The sequence below is a fragment of the Notolabrus celidotus genome, chromosome 22, assembly GCF_009762535.1.
Source record: "Notolabrus celidotus isolate fNotCel1 chromosome 22, fNotCel1.pri, whole genome shotgun sequence".
NCBI classification, from domain to species: Eukaryota; Metazoa; Chordata; class Actinopteri; order Labriformes; family Labridae; genus Notolabrus; species Notolabrus celidotus.
Genome location: NC_048293.1, coordinates 16,571,315 through 16,590,617, shown reverse-complemented (window position 1 = coordinate 16,590,617; position 19,303 = coordinate 16,571,315). Strand labels below are relative to the sequence as shown.

The 19,303-nt window shown below is 38.8% G+C and overlaps 2 protein-coding genes across 3 annotated transcripts in view; both read left to right on the top strand.

Annotated features, from left to right (window-relative positions):
- mboat2a (membrane bound O-acyltransferase domain containing 2a) overlaps positions 1-6,034 on the top strand; it is a 68,114-nt gene extending 62,080 nt beyond the window's left edge. Inside the window, exons 9-13 of the mRNA XM_034675502.1 lie at positions 56-159; positions 255-319; positions 517-649; positions 2,210-2,361; positions 3,532-6,034. Of these exons, the coding sequence (XP_034531393.1) occupies positions 56-159; positions 255-319; positions 517-649; positions 2,210-2,361; positions 3,532-3,712 (635 nt within the window). The 3' untranslated portion in view covers positions 3,713-6,034. The remainder of the gene's footprint in view (positions 1-55; positions 160-254; positions 320-516; positions 650-2,209; positions 2,362-3,531) is intronic.
- Positions 6,035-8,311: 2,277 nt separating this feature from the next.
- Positions 8,312-19,303, top strand: part of kidins220a (kinase D-interacting substrate 220a) — a 95,356-nt gene continuing 84,364 nt past the window's right edge. The window contains exons 1-5 of one of the 2 annotated variants that reach the window (XR_004629714.1): positions 8,312-8,622; positions 13,688-13,839; positions 15,830-15,928; positions 16,645-16,743; positions 18,769-18,867. Coding sequence is in view for 1 of the 2 variants with exons in the window: in XM_034675616.1 (XP_034531507.1) it covers positions 13,708-13,839; positions 15,830-15,928; positions 16,645-16,743; positions 18,769-18,867 (429 nt within the window). In the remaining variant the exon portion in view is untranslated. The remainder of the gene's footprint in view (positions 8,623-13,687; positions 13,840-15,829; positions 15,929-16,644; positions 16,744-18,768; positions 18,868-19,303) is intronic. The other variant, XM_034675616.1, reaches the window with a different exon arrangement.

Genomic DNA, 19,303 nt, shown 5'->3' with positions numbered 1-19,303 from the left:
ATTCTGAAATGTTGCCACTCTTGCACTAAGAAACATTTGCTCCTTTCTCCTGCAGCTGATGCTATCAACAACGCTGCAGGATTCGGCTTTAATGGATACAACAAAGACGGCTCCCCGCGGTGGGACTTGATATCAAATCTCAGGATTCTAGACATAGAGGTAAAACTCTCTTTTTGTTAATGAGACCTGTTTTCTCCAGATTACTGTCTTTTCAAACTAAAGCTTTGAAGTTTTGTGTTTGGGTTCAATTCTAGTTTGCAACAAGTTTCAAGAGTTTCCTAGACAACTGGAACATCCAGACAGCACTTTGGCTCAAAAGGTAAAACATCAACAATGTGTAATTGGTTGCTATAAAAGTTGGATGCATGACTCTGTAACTTAAGAATAGTATTTCTTATACTCAACAAAAACTTTAATTTGATCAGATTCATTGCAAATCTGTCAACTAAAGGTTCTTCTAACAAACTTAATGGTAAAATAATCTCAAATCACTAATTACGGTTTTCCTCTCTCCAGGGTGTGCTACGAGCGCTGCTCTCTCAACCCCACAGCTGCCACCTTCCTGCTGTCAGCCATGTGGCACGGGGTGTATCCCGGCTACTACCTGACCTTCCTCACTGGCATCGCCATGACCATGGCTGCACGGGCAGTAAGTACACACACAGGTTCCTCTCCTTATAGCATCTATTTATGAGCCTTTGCTTATCAGATACAGCTAAATAAATGCACTACAGAGGTGACTTTACTGTGTTTCTAATCATCCTGTAGAGCAGGGGTGTCCAAACTTTTTTCAAAGAGGGCCACATTTGATGTTGTCAGAATACCTCAGGGCCTGTAGCTCCTACTGAGACTTAGGAATCAGACAAGTTATAGATGAAATCTCTATTAAATAACAATTATTTTAAACATTTTCTCAATAAATCAGTAACTAGGTAGTCCTCAGTTCTCTTCAAGCCACGTAAACTTTATCTTCTTCTGGAGGAAAATGGTCGGGCAATGTGGGAAAAATATTGTCTCATTATTTTTCTATGGCAGGATCACGATCTGGATTTCATCACACTTCTTTTTCATGTTGTTTTTTAGACTTTTCTGACCAGCAGACAACATTTTAAGAACTAAATAATCATTTTCCTGCATTCTGAACTATTTCTATGCACCAAATTTTGCCTTTTCTGCACAATTTCATAATTTAGATTTTGTCTTGTGTTCTCTTTTGTGTCTTCTGAACTCTAAGTGTTCATGAAGAACATTTTCACATCATGATAAAAACATTAATTTGAAAAAGCCTGTCAGCTTTAAGAGTTCTTGTGTTTCTTCTTTATTGCCGTCTTGAAGAATTCCCAGAGCTTTGGCTTTAGACAAGTAGTCCATATGAAGCTTTTTGAGACGTTTCTGGATTGACTTTAATTTTGTTTGTGCGCTTGAAAGAAACTGCCAATGTACAGATGATTCAGAATGTGATTAATTTCTGTGCTATAAATAACACAATTTAAGATGGAAGCTTGGGGCCATAAATAAATGGATCTAGGGCCGCGATTGGCCCCCGGGCCGCACTTTGGACACCCCTGCTGTAGAGACTCAATTCCACGTGTGGTTACATTTATTTGTGTTCCAGAGAGCTCTCAACATTAAGCAATTCTACCTAGCAAACCCAGAAACCCACAATAAAACCTCCTTTTGAAAAGTAAGGGGATAATGATACCACTTTTACATCATGTTAAAATGTTAGGTCATAACCACTAATCTCTGCTAATCCAAACCTCCTCACTTTAGTCTTGTGAAAGAAGGATTTTTCTTTCGAGACAGTGGAGTGATGATACATAAAAAAAAAAAGCCTCTCACTGTAATTCTAGATAATATACTTGGAGAGGCTTAGCAGTGCCAGCGCAGTGCAGGGTCATTTTTATTCTTCTTTATCTAAAGGAGGACGAGGAGAGCGCTGACCCAGTTATCGCTACCGTCCACCGTCACACAGACATGTTCAGAGATACTTTCCCCTGAAGAGTTATGATATGGAAAAAGACGGCGAGAGGAAGGATGAGCAGATTATAAGTCATAATGCCGGCTGTCGAGAAAGGTTTCAGAAACTGGGTCAAGTGGTTGAGTTCATGTGTAGTTCACTGTTCAGTAGCATGCAATTTTAAAGTTTACAGATTAATTTGCTTGAAAACTACGTGGAGAACTCAACATATGTTTTTCTTCCCTCCAGATAAGACACAACATCAGACCGTACTTCCAGGGGTGCGACTCGCACAGAAAGATCTATGATGTCATCACGTGGGCGTGGACGCAGATTGCCATCAGCTACACAGTGGTACCATTTGTACTACTTGCTGTTGGACCATCACTCAAATTCTACAGGTATGTGTGTTTTTCTGAAGCATGTGTTATCGCTAATAACTTCAGTGAATGCCTCTGCCTCTGCTTCTTCTGCTGCTGTAACAGGATGGCTGTATTGAGTGTTTGAATGGATGTACTTTTTCATTAGCCTGGTTCCCTCTTTTCAGGCTGTATAAGTTAATGAGACAGCTTAACGAGTACAGCATGGTGGGGATTGACGAGGTGGAAATTAAACGAGCGGCCCCAACATTGCTCCGCCACTGTCGTGAAATAAAGGCCTCACAATGGTCACTGTCACGCAGATGGGGACTGCTGGTACATGAGCAAGTGGCAGCTTAGCACGGGCGTAAAACTGACTCATTAAGAGGCAGAGTTATGGGAAAAGAAGGAGGAAGGGTTAAAAATATGCACATTTACATCATTTGGGTCAGCAGCGTCATCGTGTGAGTGACTAGTCTTAAAGGTCAGCATAACAAGACTGACAATCTGAAGCTAATGTAGCAGCATTGTGAGGCTGCTTTTTAGAGCACAGCACTAATGCTAATGTCTACATGCTAATATGCTGACCAAGCCACAACCTCTGGTGTCAATGCAGAAGTGCAAAAAACTGCAGTTACTTGTGTGGCCACTTAAGGAAGGCTGCAAAAGCCAAGGAACCCCTACGAGGGCCCCTATTAAAATGCTGATTTTTACAGCAAAATAAAAAATGTCTGCTGCCTGGTTAAAAAAAAAAAGTTCAATCAAGACCATCCACTCATTTGGATGCAATAAGTTATATTTGGTGGTATGGTTCTGTTCTGGGAGCTCCCTGCCCTTCCATGTGCCAACGTTGAAGGCCAAAGCCTGAGGTGGGGAGAGCACACCTCCCCTCTCTTTCATGTGCATAAATGAAAAGCTAAGGCACGTAGAGCAGCAGTAAAGACCTACGTGTTACAGAACAGAGAAGACATCAGTGGCGTTACATATGACCCTGGTAAAATCAGAGAGCAAAAGGAGGTGCTGGAGTGGAGGTGGGTTGCAAAGCGGTTTGCAGAGGAAGCAGCAAAAGATGGCAGGCTAAAGCAGTTTCAATAGAACGCTCATTTTGCTTTTTGCCCATTGGATTAAGATTTAAGATCTATACAAAAGTTAACCGCAGTTGTTAATATAATAGTTGTTAACATAGTCATCACTTCTGCTTTGTCCCTGCAGGTCTTGCTACTTCTGTTTACATCTCCTCTGTCTCCTGGTGGTCTTGGTCCTGCCTGTAAGATCGAGACGCCGGCAGGCCGAAGAGCAGAAGAACAACTTGCAGAAAAATAACGCACAGGGCGACCAGATAGAGCACAACAGCACGGACAACAACTGCAACCAGAAAGACAAAGCCACATGAGGCCTCAGGACAGCAGCAGCAGCAGGAACAGTGAGACCAACTGGAAACCACTGAGAGCTTGGAGTGTGGAGAGTCTGTTTACCTGACAAAAGAACCAAATATCAGATGCTCTGAAAATCCTGACTGACAGAAAACACAACTCACTGCTCTGTCAGAAACTTCTCGTAGCAAGGACAACAGCAATCTCACTTCTGACATGGATAAGAGACTGGGATGTAACATAATGAGTGATAGTGGTTACTTTACATTACATTAGTGGAAATGAAGACTTCCAAGCTGCCTTAAACCCTCTATGTACTCGTCTGGTGAAGTAACAGTTGGATGGCACGCTGCAAGAACCCTCATGCAGTCTCCCCATTGTGATGTCAGGTTATAGAAACAGATGAAGAGCAGTATGTGGAGGGTTTTTGTCATTGTCTGGATACAAGCCTCTGTTTGGTGGGAACAGAAAATGTGTTCGTGTTAAAGAAACATAACCTTTATCATCAGCTGCCAATTTCAAACAGGCCTTAGGATCCTCCAAACATTGTTTGATTTATATGTCTTTTTTAAGAATCTTTATTGAAGAGGAATTCACATTGTATGTGTGTTTTGTATGTAGATGTTTGTGACAACACTATTTGAAATCTGTTCTCAATCTTTCTTTTTTTCTTGTTTTTTTCCTGAGATGAATTTGACTTTGCCTGAAATAGAGAGTCCAAAAGTGGGATTCAGGTCACGACCGTTTCCAGCAGTGGAAAGTCTAAAAGAGGAGCTCAAGTGTTACTAAATAGAGTTGTGTTTCTTTTTTATATTTCTCATATCTGCTGCTTTTTTTTTTCACAAACATGACTCATCAGAAAAGCGTGTTTTTTCAAAGGGAGTTCATTTAACCTGTTGTGATTCTGACATTTTAAGCTTCAAGGTTTCTGAATTTGGGATCAGGGGTGTGATTTTTCTTCTCCTTTGTTTTCATATTTTTCACACAAATGTCTTGCCTCTGGAACGAGAGGATCCAAACTATTTAATTAATGCAAGTTAATAATAAAATGGTAGAATTGGGGAAACAGTGGATTGTTAACATGACTATTGTACAATTGTTTAGTTAATTGTCTGAAATGCCATAAATGTCACAGAAATCTAATCAGATAACCACATTCACTAAAAGTTAATTATTTGTTCAAAGGTTTTGTAGCCATAATTATTACAAACTGTTGAATGTAGAAGTTTCCAATTAAATGCACAGTGCATTAAAGCACAAATTGTGTTTATTCAGGCCACACATCATCTAAGTGTGAAATTTGCGTTTGTCCATGGGGAAATTTACCGTAACGTATTAATGTGACATCACATTATTGTACAAAATTCAAAGGCATAGACCAGCTGTTGCGGTAAATTGTCTTTTTTGTCATACTGTGTGCAATTATGTTAGAATAGAGAATGTTTCAGGGTGCATTTACTGTAGGGTGTCAGAGACACTGGTTCCTTATGTTGTGTTGGTCTACGGCTCACCAAAAGCCTTTCAAATAATCCAGTCTACTCTTTACAACATGCAACAGTTCAAACAGCCACTAATAGTAGTCATTTCTGTTTCATTAGATATCTACAAGGAACGCCAGCACACAGAAGGTAACCAAAAAAGCACCTCAATGTTTAATCGGTTTAAAGACACATTCTTTGGTATTAGAGGAGGAAGTAATCCGGGGAGTTCTGGCCCCTCAATGTAATAAACACTTTGAAATTTTGCATTTTCTTTTTCACAAATTGTCAGTTGATTTGGTGCATTTATATTATGTAAATGACAAAGCAGTAGAGAAGAGCTTTGGAAATGTGGACCTCTTTTGTTTCATTTTAAAATTTTCTAACATTTGCATATTCCTGCCATAACTGTGTGTGTATGTGTGTGTGTGAGAGTGTGTGTACCAGTGTTCATGTGATCCGTACACGTCGATGTGGTCTCATGTAAACTATATGTGTAGCCTGGGCCCAGTGTAGGCAAGTACGGCCCACCTAAGGGAAAAGGGGATGTCATTCTACAAAAACAAAGCGATTCTTGCACTGCATGGCCACCCAAACCAGCAGATCAATGCAAACTGCTCCATATGTCCAAAGTGCCAAATCAAGAATGGCGCATTTTTGTTTTTGTGTGGATGTGAGCATGCGTGCCTGCGCGGGTGTTTGTGTGTGTGCATGTGTCCATGTAGTATGCTGTGTGTGTGCGCCTGTGTAACATAATGGTTATTTTTGTGTCAGAAGGAACTTTATTGAAAGATTTGTATAACAGTACATTAAAATTCTGATTTATGTGGCAAAATAAAGAGAAATTATTTTTAAACACTTAAACCGGTGTTTGAAAATGTCTTTTTTTTTTTTTAGTTGTCTGGATGAGTTTCGAGAAACAAAATAATTTTAACCAGCATGCTCTGTGATCCCAATATAATGAACTTTTTCATGGCAGACACATTGACTAAACTTTGCAGGAACAGCCAAAGGTGAAAGAAATACTCTTAGTAATGTCTCAGTTCCAGGTTACAGGGCAGCCCTGACAGTGGGCTTGCATACTTTAATTGCACAATATAATTATCTGGTTCTCAAAAAATAACTCGTACTCACAAGATAATAAATTGTTCTCCCAAGTTAATAAGTTGAGTGAACAAGATATAACTTATGCAAACCAGAAAACTATGTTGTGCACGCAATAATAAACTGTTCCAACAAGAATTAATATATTGTATATTGTATAAATTATATCTTGCGCACAAGAACCTGTTTCAACAAGATAACTACATTATGAACAAGATACTAACTAGTTCCCACAAGATGATTATATTATGCGCACAAGATAGTAACTTATTCCTACAAGCTAATTACTGTTGTGAACAAAATAATAACTTGTGCAAATAAGATAATTCTATTGTGCACACAAAATAATAATTTCTTCCCACAAGTTAATTATGTTGTGTGCACAAGAAAAGTTCTTGACCCCAGAAGATAATAATTTCTTCCCACAAGATAATAATGTGTGCACGACAACTTGTGTGCAGACTAGACTACTGTAACGGGGTCTTTACAGGACTCCCTAAAAAGTCCATCAGACGGCTGCAGCTCATACAGAATGCTGCTGCTCGAGTCCTAACAAGGACTAAAAAAGTAGACCACATCACTCCAGTTCTTAGATCCCTACACTGGCTTCCTGACTGTCAGAGAATAGACTTTAAAATCCTGCTGATGGTTTATAAAGCACTGAATGGTTTAGGGCCTAAACCATTCAGTGCCTAAACTTTAGGCCCAAAATATATTGCTGATCTGCTGCTACTTTATGAACCACCTCGACCTCTGAGGTCATCAGGCACTGGTCTGCTTTCAGTCCCTAGAGTCAGAACGAAACATGGTGAAGCAGCGTTTACTCATTATGCACCACATATCTGGAACACACTTCCTGAAAGGTGTAGGTTCGCTCCAACTCTCACCTCTTTTAAATCAAAGATTAAGACTTTTTTATTTGCCACTACCTTCCTATCTTAGCTCATTTTAACCATAGACTGTAAAAAATATGGATGTAGTATCCGTGACGTCATCCATCTGATTCTGAAGAGCTGTTTTGAGACCAATCGGCAGCGGCAGCCATATTGCTTCTGTCGAGCCAGTGTGACGTAAAGAGGCAGGCTTTGAGCCTCCTAGCCAACAGCTGCAGTGTTCCCACAGGCAGCTGTGCCTCTCATTGGAAGACTGGTAATCTCAATATCTTTGAAATTGCCGAATTAGAAAAAAATTCGCCCCCCTCACAGTGAGAGGACGTCGAGAAATTAGCTATTCAGACTACACTCATCTTTTGTACCAGGCTGTAAACATGTTTATTAATGCTGCAAAGATCGTCTTTTCCCCATTCATGTGTATGTGACTTCCGGTACTTCCGGAGCCAGCCTCAAGCGGATCCCCGATGAACTGCAGCTTTTAACACTTCCGCATTGACTCATATTTTTAGACCGGAGGTTGCCGCTTGATTTTAACCTACTTTAAAGCTGCTGTGAGGAACTTTTGTTTTGTATCGATTCTGGCGCCCCCTTGTGGACAAAGTGATGCCTCTTATCTCTTGTCCTAAACATGCAAAATTTGTGTTTTTAACAAAAAACTCACCCTGTTGTCTTTTGACAGTCAACTTTATCAGGCAATGTGATTATTTTCCATGAAAACGGTCAAATAAAGGCTGTTTCTGAAGCGAGATGTCCATCATCTGGTCTGACACCTACCCCCTCACGACGGTTTCAGGCATTAAAAATGACAACAGAGAAGGTATCAGTGTTGCTGCTGATGGTCTTGTTTGCTATTGAAGGTCATAAAGATGCATCAGTATCATTTTCAGTCTGTTTCTCAGCCAGTTCAAAACTCCTCACAGGGCCTTTAAATTAAAATTTTAATGTCATTTTTAACACATTTCTAAATTTCCTTTTCTTTTCTGTTTTATTATATTTGTCTCATAATTGTGCTCTTTTATGCCTGTCTGAATATTTCCAATGCTTTTAATGTTTTAATGTAAAGCACACTGAGTTGCCCATAAAGCTGCTTTGCTTTGCCTTAACAGAAAGAACATTTCATCATTTAATATGACATCCTTTCTGCTGCTTACAACTGTCCTGGTGTGTCAGATGTGGTCCTCCTGAATATTAAAAAGGGGGGGGCTTGGTCTTGAGGTCTTCCCTCGCTGTGACTCATGTGTACCCTGTGTGTAAACCACCCTCTGTGTGTAAACCAGTGAAACCAGCAGCAGCAGTAGGAGGTGGAGCTGTTTACTTTACCAGAGCAGCCTCGGAGCAGGTTAACACACTGCTCTGAACAAACTCAACTGAAGATGTCATGAAAAGGCGATGCTTCTGACCACATTCTCTGGACTTTAATCAACATACAGACGGATACAACGGCACCCGACAAACGTAAGAAGAATTCAGGTTTTACAATCCTTTTTTATTTAACTTTTAAATCTAATAAAAGTAGAAGAACCTGTTGAAGCTACTACTAGCTCCTCTGAGCTAACGTTAGCTTGTTAGCAGTTAGTAGTTTCGCTCGTGACTGTTTTGCTGTTGTTTCTTAGTGATGATGCAAAACACAGGAAGTAAGTCTGCCTGACACACACTTTAAACCCTGTTTATTAAAGAAAAGAGCACTTTAGGGTATTAGTGCATTACTTATATGATCTTCTTTGACACCAGACATGTGGTTTGAGTGTGTGACATCCAGATGTTTACTTTTTGACAAGCAGTCAGAGAGGCTAATACCTCTTGTTGTTAGCATTATTAGCTGACACTGCAAAGGCAGGAGAATGCATCATATATTAATAATATGTGTAACAACACTTTGGTGAATAGTTTTTGGCTGCTTATGAGACAGGGGGGTTGTGCATTTTAGGGCAAAATCAATGCACAATACGCCACAGACTAGTCCCAGGAACTGATTTTAAACCAAAGAAAGCATTAATCTAGGAGAGGTATACCACTTACACTTGTGAATGTTTTCATACCTTTAAAACAGCTTTTAAATACACAAAATATCCATAAGACAGATGTGTACATGGTGTGTATATATCTGTAATATTTGCTAAATTTTATTTTATTTTATTCTATTTCATTTTCATTTATTTTATTTTTACCTTTATTATTATTATTATTATTATTTTAACTATGTAAGCACAATTGTTGTATTCCCTTGTCCCGTGTTGTAAGCTGCTGGAACAAAATAATTTCCCCCAAGGGCAGCATATAAAGTTTATCTTATCTTATCTTATCTTATCTTATCCACAATCTTCACATTTCATAAAGTCTTAATAATAATGTTTTACAGCTTTAATGCTTTAACATGATGCTATAAATGCTATAAACATTGATAGGGAAAATGATCTGCTATTATACACACTATGTACACTTCTATCAAATGACTACTTTATATATTTAAAGCTGTTTTAAAGACTGTGCATTGATTTTGCCCTAAAATGCCCTCATAAGCAGCTGCCTGATGATCAACAACAGTTCAACAAAGTGTTGTTAGTGTTACACATACAATTGAATATCTGTAACATGTGCTATATTTTATTTAATTTCCCCTGACCTGTGTTGTAAGCTGCTGGAACAAAAGAATTACCCCCAATGGAGGATCAACAAAGTATATCTTATCTTATCTTACCTTACCCACAATCTCCACATTTAAGTCTTAATAACAATATTTTACAGCCAGGAAGCTGTTAATGCTTTTTGGCTGTTAATCATTGACAGGGAAGACGATCTGCTATTACTATTATCATGGTGTGTGCCAAATAAGAGAAGATGTGGATATATGATAAAGCAGATGCCTGTAAATCTGTCAGGATATTCTTCCAGGAATCAGGAAGTGTTGCTGCTTTCAAAGTTTCCCATATAAACCTCACTATTACTTCGGCACAGACTGTGGTATGTTTGAGGAAACTGAATCATCAGCAGATTCATACCCACATGACAAGCCGTGAGAAGCTGACTGGTTAAATTTAGAGATCCTATCAAGTGTTGCCTCCTTCTTGAGTTCAGGTCTGTGTGTTCAGACAACAACTCAGCTGACAGGGAGTTTATATGAATTTCATGATGGTATCATTTTTGTGTTTTTGCATAAACACAGGACCGGCTCTGACATGCTTGCAGATCAGGGTGTATAATATTGAACCAGACGACATACAGTATTATTAAGGATTTTGGTTTCCCTGCATGTGTGTTTTGCTGCTTTGCAGTGATGTGATGAATACACCTGTTTTCTCATCCTATCCACTCTTCCTTTTCTTTTGGAGTTTCCACTTTCTGCTCGTCTGCTTTCATCTTTTCTTAGGTATTGTATGGTAAAAGAACTGCAAAGTCTCTCCACATCACTGAAATCATCCCTTAAGATAAGATAAGATAAGATAAGATAAGATATTACTTTATTGATCCCCCGGGGGGGAAATTCAGTTGTTACAGCAACCCAGACACAAGTACAATAAAGAGAGAAGTTTCAATAAGTACAAAATAAGATAAAAAATAAAACAAAAAAATAAAACAAACTAACAAAAAATAAAAATAAAATAAAATAAAATAAAATAAAAATAAGTAAAATAAAATAGATAAATAAAGCTAAAATACAATTTAGATATATACAATGTTACAAGTGGAATTTAAATTAAATAGAAGTAATTACAGGCAGTATTAAAAAATGTTTCAGTAGTGACAGGTTGACATGGTGTGATTATGGTTGGTAATGACAAATTAAGCAATAAATAGAAGAATATTTGTATGTAATATGACCATGGGTTGTACTTAGAATAGTAATGTAATTTAACAAAATATAATATAATATAGCAAGATACTATATTATACAAGATACTATATTAATCCACAAATTTAATCAATTTAATGATCATTCAATAATTTTTTATTTGAAGCCAAATGCCCTAAAATCCACTATTTTTTATTTCCCTCATGTTTTGAAAAGCTTTATGAAACTAAAACACTTAATAATAATAAATTGTAATAATAGCAGAACTATTGTTAGTTGCAACCTTGTTCCTAATCTAAAATTGAGAGTATATTTTTACTTATAGGATCTCTTGTACTCATTAGTGGCAGATAATTGAATACAACTACACTTGCTTTTATTTGTTGCCTTTAATTGTCAAGAAATGGAGTCATTTAAACACACTAACAAGATTTACAACCTTGAAGTGACAGCCTCCATTGATATCAACAAAGTGGTTCTTTTATTGCATTATTCATAAGACTAAATCAGACAAATTAGGCCAACATCTTTGTTGTGTCTCCCCTTTTATGTGTAGTCTGGTGCCGAGCCAGTACTTGTAATGAATGAGTGTGGTGGCGCGTGTGTCCATTGTGTTGGGGAAGAGATGGGCGTAGGCCGGCCCCCTCATCTAATATTCAGCGGAGAGTAAAGGGGGGATGCTGAGCGTGATCCCGGCAGAGCTTGTTGATACTGTGTGCGAGTGAAGGGGGGATAGAGATTAGTGTTGAGTTTAAATAAAAAGAAGCTTCACCCCACATCAAGGTAAGGGGTCATTCTTTTTCACTTCTTAGTGTATCTCTCCTTCTTTTTAGAATCTTTATGTATTTAGCTGTTTTTATTGCGGTTTCATCTGTGCTGTTTTTTACTAGGTGTTTTGTTATATGGATGTGTGTGAGGTCCCATCTCATCATTACCCAGAGAGAGAAAGAGAAAGAGAGAGAGAGCGAGAGAGCTAAATGTGTACTGATTGGCTCTTGTGTTGTGTTATCGTCCACCCATTGTGCTGAGAGACAGGCTGCTGTGGAGGGTGTGTCAACAGGCTCCTCTTGCCTGCCTCTGTAGACAAAGGATTTTTCTCATTAAAGTGTGACTCTGCCTGATAAGGGAGAACACTTGGCAGGTGATCTCTGACTGAAAAAAAGTCATGATTTAAAAAAAAAAAGAGGAAGCACTAACCTGATTCCTCTCTCTGAATTTGACTGTTTCTGGCCTTTGTGTTGACAGTGAAACGTCCATGTGATATTTAAGCTTTCCCTGAGTCTGAGCTGCTTGTCCCACAGATTAAGTGGAAATTGTAAGCAGGGTGCTCGCTAACCTTTATGTGAAACCCATTGCCAAGGCAACTAACAAGCAGTGAATTCAGCTGATTAATTCTGAGCGACTGTGGCAGGAAGTGAGTCTGAACGTGATGGAGGAGCCCAACTTTGATGAATCATTAATGAGTTTTTCATCGATTGGCTGAGCCTTTAGTACAGCTAAGACTACCCGTGTTTGAGGGGGGTTCTTTTGTCATGCAGTGTCTGGGAAGATTAGACATTTAAGCAGTGTCATAATTCTAAGGAGATGCTGTCATTGCTGAATATTTCCAGGACTATCTCTGAGGTAGGACTGTGTGGAAGCGGAGTGATCTGCTCTCAGTCAAGCTTTAAAATAACTCTTTCTAATGGTGGAGCATCATTATAGATAATCTCCCTCAAGCGGGCCGCCTCCATTGATCCGTCTGATGCAATTGCCTAACTGTATCCTACTGCTAATTTTCCATCAATGCAAAGCGATTCTGGTGAAATAGTCAGCTGCTGTGCACTTATTTCACTCTCAGGCACTCAAATGAAAAGCACTTTTCATGTTCAGCATCCACAAGTTTCATGAAGTCCGGAGTGCGAGGGTGGACGTGAGGTAGGTCTTGTTATAATTGTGGTGCACCACTTGTCCGAGTCGACTTCACTTTCAAAAGAGCAAAGTTTAACGACCATTGTTTGTCTTCAGTGATATGCAGTGACTTATTGAACCCTTTGAGTCCAGCTTTGCTGATCCCTCGGCCTTCGTTATACTGAGCAGACAAATTTCACTTCATGTTTTCTGCATGAGCACACAGAATGAAGCAAGCTGAACTGACCCATGTAGCCTTGTTAGATCTTGTTTGGTAATGATCATGTGCACTGCATTGGCCTGTTTTGATGAAACTTTAACGTTTTGATAAGAACAAAAACCCGGTTTCTCAAAGGTTGAGGAATCTTATTGTGGCGGGGAAGGCAGACGAATCCTTTAACAGCCTGCTTTTGTTTTGAAAGTGGAGAATAAACACAGAAATGCACATGCAAAAACAAACAATTGCACGCAGGCATATAATGTGATTAGAAATGTGCTATAAGAACACTTACTGAAGTTCGAAAAACAACAAACAACAGATGATTTTAACATAAGACACTGCCTTCTCTTCTGATTATATATCCTGTTATTTAAAGCTGGTTGAGATGATGTCACTGTGTTTTATTGTTTGCATGTGAGCTACGTTTGAACAGCACTTTTATTCCACAGCATCACTTCAAAGAAACACCACACCCTCTTCCCGGCTTCACTTTACTGGCTCTTCTTCCGTCTCAGTAATGTTTGACATTCAGCTGCACAGGCCAGATACTTACCATAGGTTGTCTCTAGCTTTTTGTGACTTCTAATCTTCTTTCTGTTCATTCTTTCAATGGTGTTCAGGGGGGGGATAGCAGCCAGCCATGGATACCACCACCTCCCTGAAGATGACCTCTCTGGCCGTTCAGAGTCTGTTCGGCTTCGTGGAGGAGGAGAACCTGGCCGGCTTAAAAGCTCATCTGGACAAGTTCAGAGATGTGGACAGCAGGAGTGATGTAAGTACGGAGGCCATTGTGAGCATGTAGTAAGTGTCATGTGGGGACAGGGATTAATGTTGTGAAGTTGTAAATGAACAGAAATTCAGCAACTATTTAAAGTCACATAATAAGAAGTGCTTTAACCTCAACATTTAAGGGTCTTTTTTTGATCTGTGGTGAACAGACACGTTAAACCTGCTTTGACTTTATGACATAGGATGAAACATTAAACTTCTAAGGAGGACAAATACCCTCTGTAGTATCTTAATTTAGTTTTTTACTCGTACTTGAAGTGTACACATTAAATCCTTGTTTGTCAAGATAAAGGGTCATTATGAAATACCTGCCTTGAACTGAATGTGATTCATGAAGTAAGACCCTGATACTGGATATAATTTTCTGATCTCCTCCATTCACCTCAGTGTGTCTGTTTCAGTGAGCCTCCCTGCTACACTTTACTTCTTTCCATGACTGTGTCCAGTCTCTTACATTTTGATGACACATAAACAGTGCTGCTGCTAAAAATAGTCTGTAGTGAACCAAGTCTGAAAATAGCCCCCAGCAAGTGCACCTTCACACCAGAATAAAAAGCTATATGCATTTTGTAGGATATTCGTTAGTGGCACTGAATTACAGACGTGACTCTGTAGTAGAAATTACTGCATGGGATTGAAATAACTTCCAAAAACCATTGACACAGTTTGTCGCTGCATCTACAAACGCAGGTGAAAGCTATACCATGCAAAGAGGAAACCGTATATGAACATGATCCAGAAATGCAGATGACTGCCTTGGCCACAGTCTATTTAAGATGGCATGAGGGGAAGTGGAAAACTGTCCTGTGGTCTGATGAATTGAAATTTGGCATTCTTTTTGGAAATCTTGGACTCAGCTCAAAAAAGAAAGGGGCCACTCGGCTTGTTATCAGTGCACAGTTCTGCATGGCATAGGCTGTACAGGCACCATTAATGCTGAACAACATAGGTTTTGGAGAGACATATGCTGCCATCCTGATGATACCTTTTTCAGAGGAAACCTTGCATGTTACAACAAGACAACACTTAACCACAATCTGCATGTATTTAAACAGCATGACTCAGTGGTAGGAGAGTCTTTGTGCTAAACTGACACGCCAACAGTCCCAACTTGTCACCCAGTTGAAAACATTTGGCGCTACATAAAATAAAAGTTAAGACCAGTGGAGGATACCACGAAGTGTTACAGAGCCGAAATCCTACACCAGGCAAGAAGGGGAAACGTTTCAACTTTTGAACTCCAGAAACTGGACTCCTATTCTCACCTTTTTTGAAACGTGTTGCAGGCATCAAATTTAAAATGAGCATATATTTTTCAGTGGAATGAAACGGTACAATTTTTCAGTTTCAGCCTTTTACATATTATCTATTGACTATTTCTTTAATTGAATAAAGGATTTAAATGATTTCCAAACCATCAAATTAGGTTTTTATAAACATTTTACTCTATATTTTCTTAATTTATGAAATTGGAATTTTAAAAAAATAATAATAATTTGGTCCTAAATGAATCTAAGACTAAATTTATGGATCCACTGGGATACATTTTTAAAATCCACGTTTGGTAATCTAATCATGTGTTCACTGATTTTTGTCTGTCTTTTAAATATCATTATCTATAATTTTTTTTTTTTTTTTTTTACTGTTTATCAGAATAATTTTCACTGATGTTAGACAATTAATTACTTTCATGTTTTTGTATTATTTTTCCCCCCTTTGAAAATATAAACCTATACCAATACCTTGAAAATGAATAACAAAGCTTTTTATGTGTTTGCCATATTGAATGAAAGGACATATTTCCAGGTTGTCCCTCATTAAACAGTCAGAGTTGTTGGTATCACTGCCTGTCCTTTTCCTCCCAACTAATTCTCAGAGTGTTCGAAACAAAACAATATAATTAATTGGCTTGATGCTGTGTTGAAGTGTTCATCCCGGTCTCAATCGTTCTTTTCCCTTTTTCTATGTTTCAGAACGGACAGACTCCCCTGATGGTGGCGTCAGAGCAGGGCAGTCTGGAGATAGTACAAGAGCTCATTAGGAGAGGAGCCAACGTTAACTTGGATGATGTTGTAAGCATGCACACGCTCACACAAAACCTCTCACACAGCCCAATATAAATACACCCACACACGCAGGTACACGTGGTGCTACAGAGCGCTCTACAGGTGCAAAACAGTGCAGCCTTTTCTAACCACATCATCTACTTTACATCGGAGACGATGCTGAAATACTGGCCTTGATGTTCAGTCTTGCTGAACTCACCACACTTAGGCTTAGTCCACAGCCATTATGAGCAATCATGAGCTATAATGACAACTTACTGCACACCTTTACCTTTATTCCTTCAGCTAAATGACAGGATCCAGTCGTCGGCCAACACCCATGGGTCTCCAGAAGCCGGCCCCTCCACACGCACGCACTCAAGCATTCATTTACCCTCCCACTTGGGCACACGCATGCATGCCCACACACTACACCTCTCATTAACATCTCACGTACATGCAACCTGTTATTACACTCAAACTTTTGCTCACTGTCGCACTCAAGCATCAGAAGCGAGGAGAAGTATTACACACTGCGGTCAACCTTGTCTTTCACATTTTGACTCTGACACTCCTATCTGCCCATGCGACACCCCGTTCCCATGAGCACCTGGTATGACCAGCTGGTAGGTAAAGTGCTTTGACCAGACCCAGGGTGTCCCTCAGAGAGCTCGGACTCACTATTGTGCTGGATCTGGATTGTTATGGGAGTTCTCAAGATAATTGGTTGTCTGTGTGTGCAGGACTGCTGGACGGCTTTGATTTCAGCGGCTAAGGAGGGCCACATCGAGGTGGTGAGGGAACTGCTGGAGAACAATGCTAACCTGGAACATCGAGACTTGGTGAGAGTTTTAAAATGTTTTTTATCATCGTGTGAACAACTTAACTTTAACATGGTATATTTTAAGGCAGCTACTTTATGGTTGTAATAGTAGTCAATGTTATCAATGGGAACAATAGTGGGAAAAAAACACCTTGATGCAAACTAAAGGGGTTCTATCATGATAACAACCTTCTCTCTATACATTGTCCCACTTAATACACATATACTCACCTAAAGAAGTTCATATTTTTGCACAGAGTATTGATTTGCAAATTATTTTATTAATCTGAAAATATTTGTATATCTTTCGTTAAAAATCGTCCATTACCCTCACAGTTTGAGAGCCGCATCCATAACTACAGTCTGCTCAGTTTGCTCTGCAGCCTTCTTAAAATGAGCTAACTCAGCTGTTATTACTCACATTAAACTGAACATTTTCATCTATTTTATTTAATACCATTATTCTATTTTATTATTATTTTTCCACATTTATTTATCATCATCATTTAATTTTACATTTTTTTTCCATTTATTTTTTTATTTTCTATAATTATTATTATTATTATTATTATTATTATTATTATTATTATTATTATTATTATTATTATTATTATTATTATTGTATTTGTTGAATGGCCTTGTAATGGGTGGTGGGTGGGAAAGGGAGTGAACATTCAGATGTGAGAATTGATGTTTTCTCTATATTTTTATACCTTATGTTGTATATCACACTGTCTAAAATGTTTAAAATCTTCTATAAAGAAGGTTGAAAAAAAAAAAAAACTGGAACATTTTCCTTTTATAGTGAAGTAAAACAAGGGAAACAGGATTACACAAAACAGAAAGATTTCTCTGTCAGCCTCCAGGTTTTTTTTTATCTCTCCTTCCTTTTCTCCGCTGTTTCTGTCTCTGTTCTTTAAACCCACGTCAATTTAACCGGACATGTTTCCGCAGATTGATGTGATCACAGTGAATCTCCTGGAGTCTGTGATTAGAGGCTGTACTATCAAGTTATAACAAACTGTTACTATGATGTGTTGACCAATCAGAATTAAGTACTTAAACTGTTTAATAGAAACACTTAAAACATGAAGTTAACCACTCAAATTTTACTATAACTTGACTCTTGAAAATGTAACATGCATTTTAAATGTTAGTATCTTTTGATAACATGTACATTCCAGGTCTCAATAAATGTAACGGCTCTTCTTCTGCTTGAGGAAGATGATCCATGAGCCTGGAAATGGACATAAAATGAAATTACTTTTATGGCTCCACTCTGGTAGTAATCCCATTTACTCAGCTCTGGTTGTCTCTGTATGCAGCGGTGATATGATTCAGTTCTTGGTATCCGGACTTGTGGGAGGCAGACAGTCTGCAGGCTTACTGTAGCAGCTTTACTGCATATTCATGACCAGACTATTGAACAACATGAAGATGAGGCTGGAATGTTTGTTACCACAGCCGAAGCTGATTGGTATTCCCAGACTTTGAAGCAGGCAGAAATATTTACAATGTAATCTAAATCAGCAATGACCATTGATAGATAAATGAAGATGATGTTTCAAATTTCTGTGATTGCACTCAAAGATCAGTCTTCCTTATCCTCTCTTCTATTTTTTAGACTTGACATTTGGAGTGCATTTTAAATCCTCAAAGCCTCCGCTTCTTTACGGAAAATACTCCGGACATCAGCTGACTCAGTGGCGTGCGGGCGTGTCTAAGCTGTACAGGACAGATCACAGCCAGTCATCACAGTGGGATTATAATAAACCACTCTGTGTGATACTGTTCACTCACTGCATGGTGTGTCACCCCAGCTGGAAATAGCTCATTTTCCTTCAACAGAGTCTGCTTGGATTTTACCTATCCTGTGAAGCTCCAATAAAATGATATTAATGTAGTTTAAATCAGGAACATTACACACAGGAAGCATACAGCACATCCTAAATGAAGATACCTGTGTTGTAGCAATGAATAACCCACTCTCCTCTCTCCTCCTGATCGTTTTTCCTGCTGTGTGTGTCTGCATGTGAATCTTCAGGGAGGTTGGACTGCACTCATGTGGGCAGCATATAAAGGTCGTACAGATGTGGCACAGCTGCTCTTGGATAAAGGAGCCAATCCCAACATCACTGGTCAGGTACTGAAGCTGAAAATGAACACACTGCATTCCTCTTAAGTCCACTGTTATCTTACTGTAGCAGCATTTGCAAAGTCTGTATCATACAAATATAAAGGCTGCACGATAAATGTCAATATCTTCGCAATATAAACATTCGAGATACAGACATTGCAAAAGCCTGAGGTTACTGCTATAGTTCAGAAATATGATTTTATGTAATCAAGGAATGCTTTCCTCACTTTGCGCCTTGTAGACTGAGGCCTGGGTATACTGCTATAATGGTTTCAGATGATACAAATGAAGTAGCTATCTGTCACCTACCCTTGTATTACATTGGGTTGTGAAAACAGCTGCTTTCTGGATGTTTTGATTCTGTAAACATTCCTATAGATTAACAAACATTTGCAATTTTGCTCCTTACTGATGACGTGCTACACCTCAATCATTATTTTCT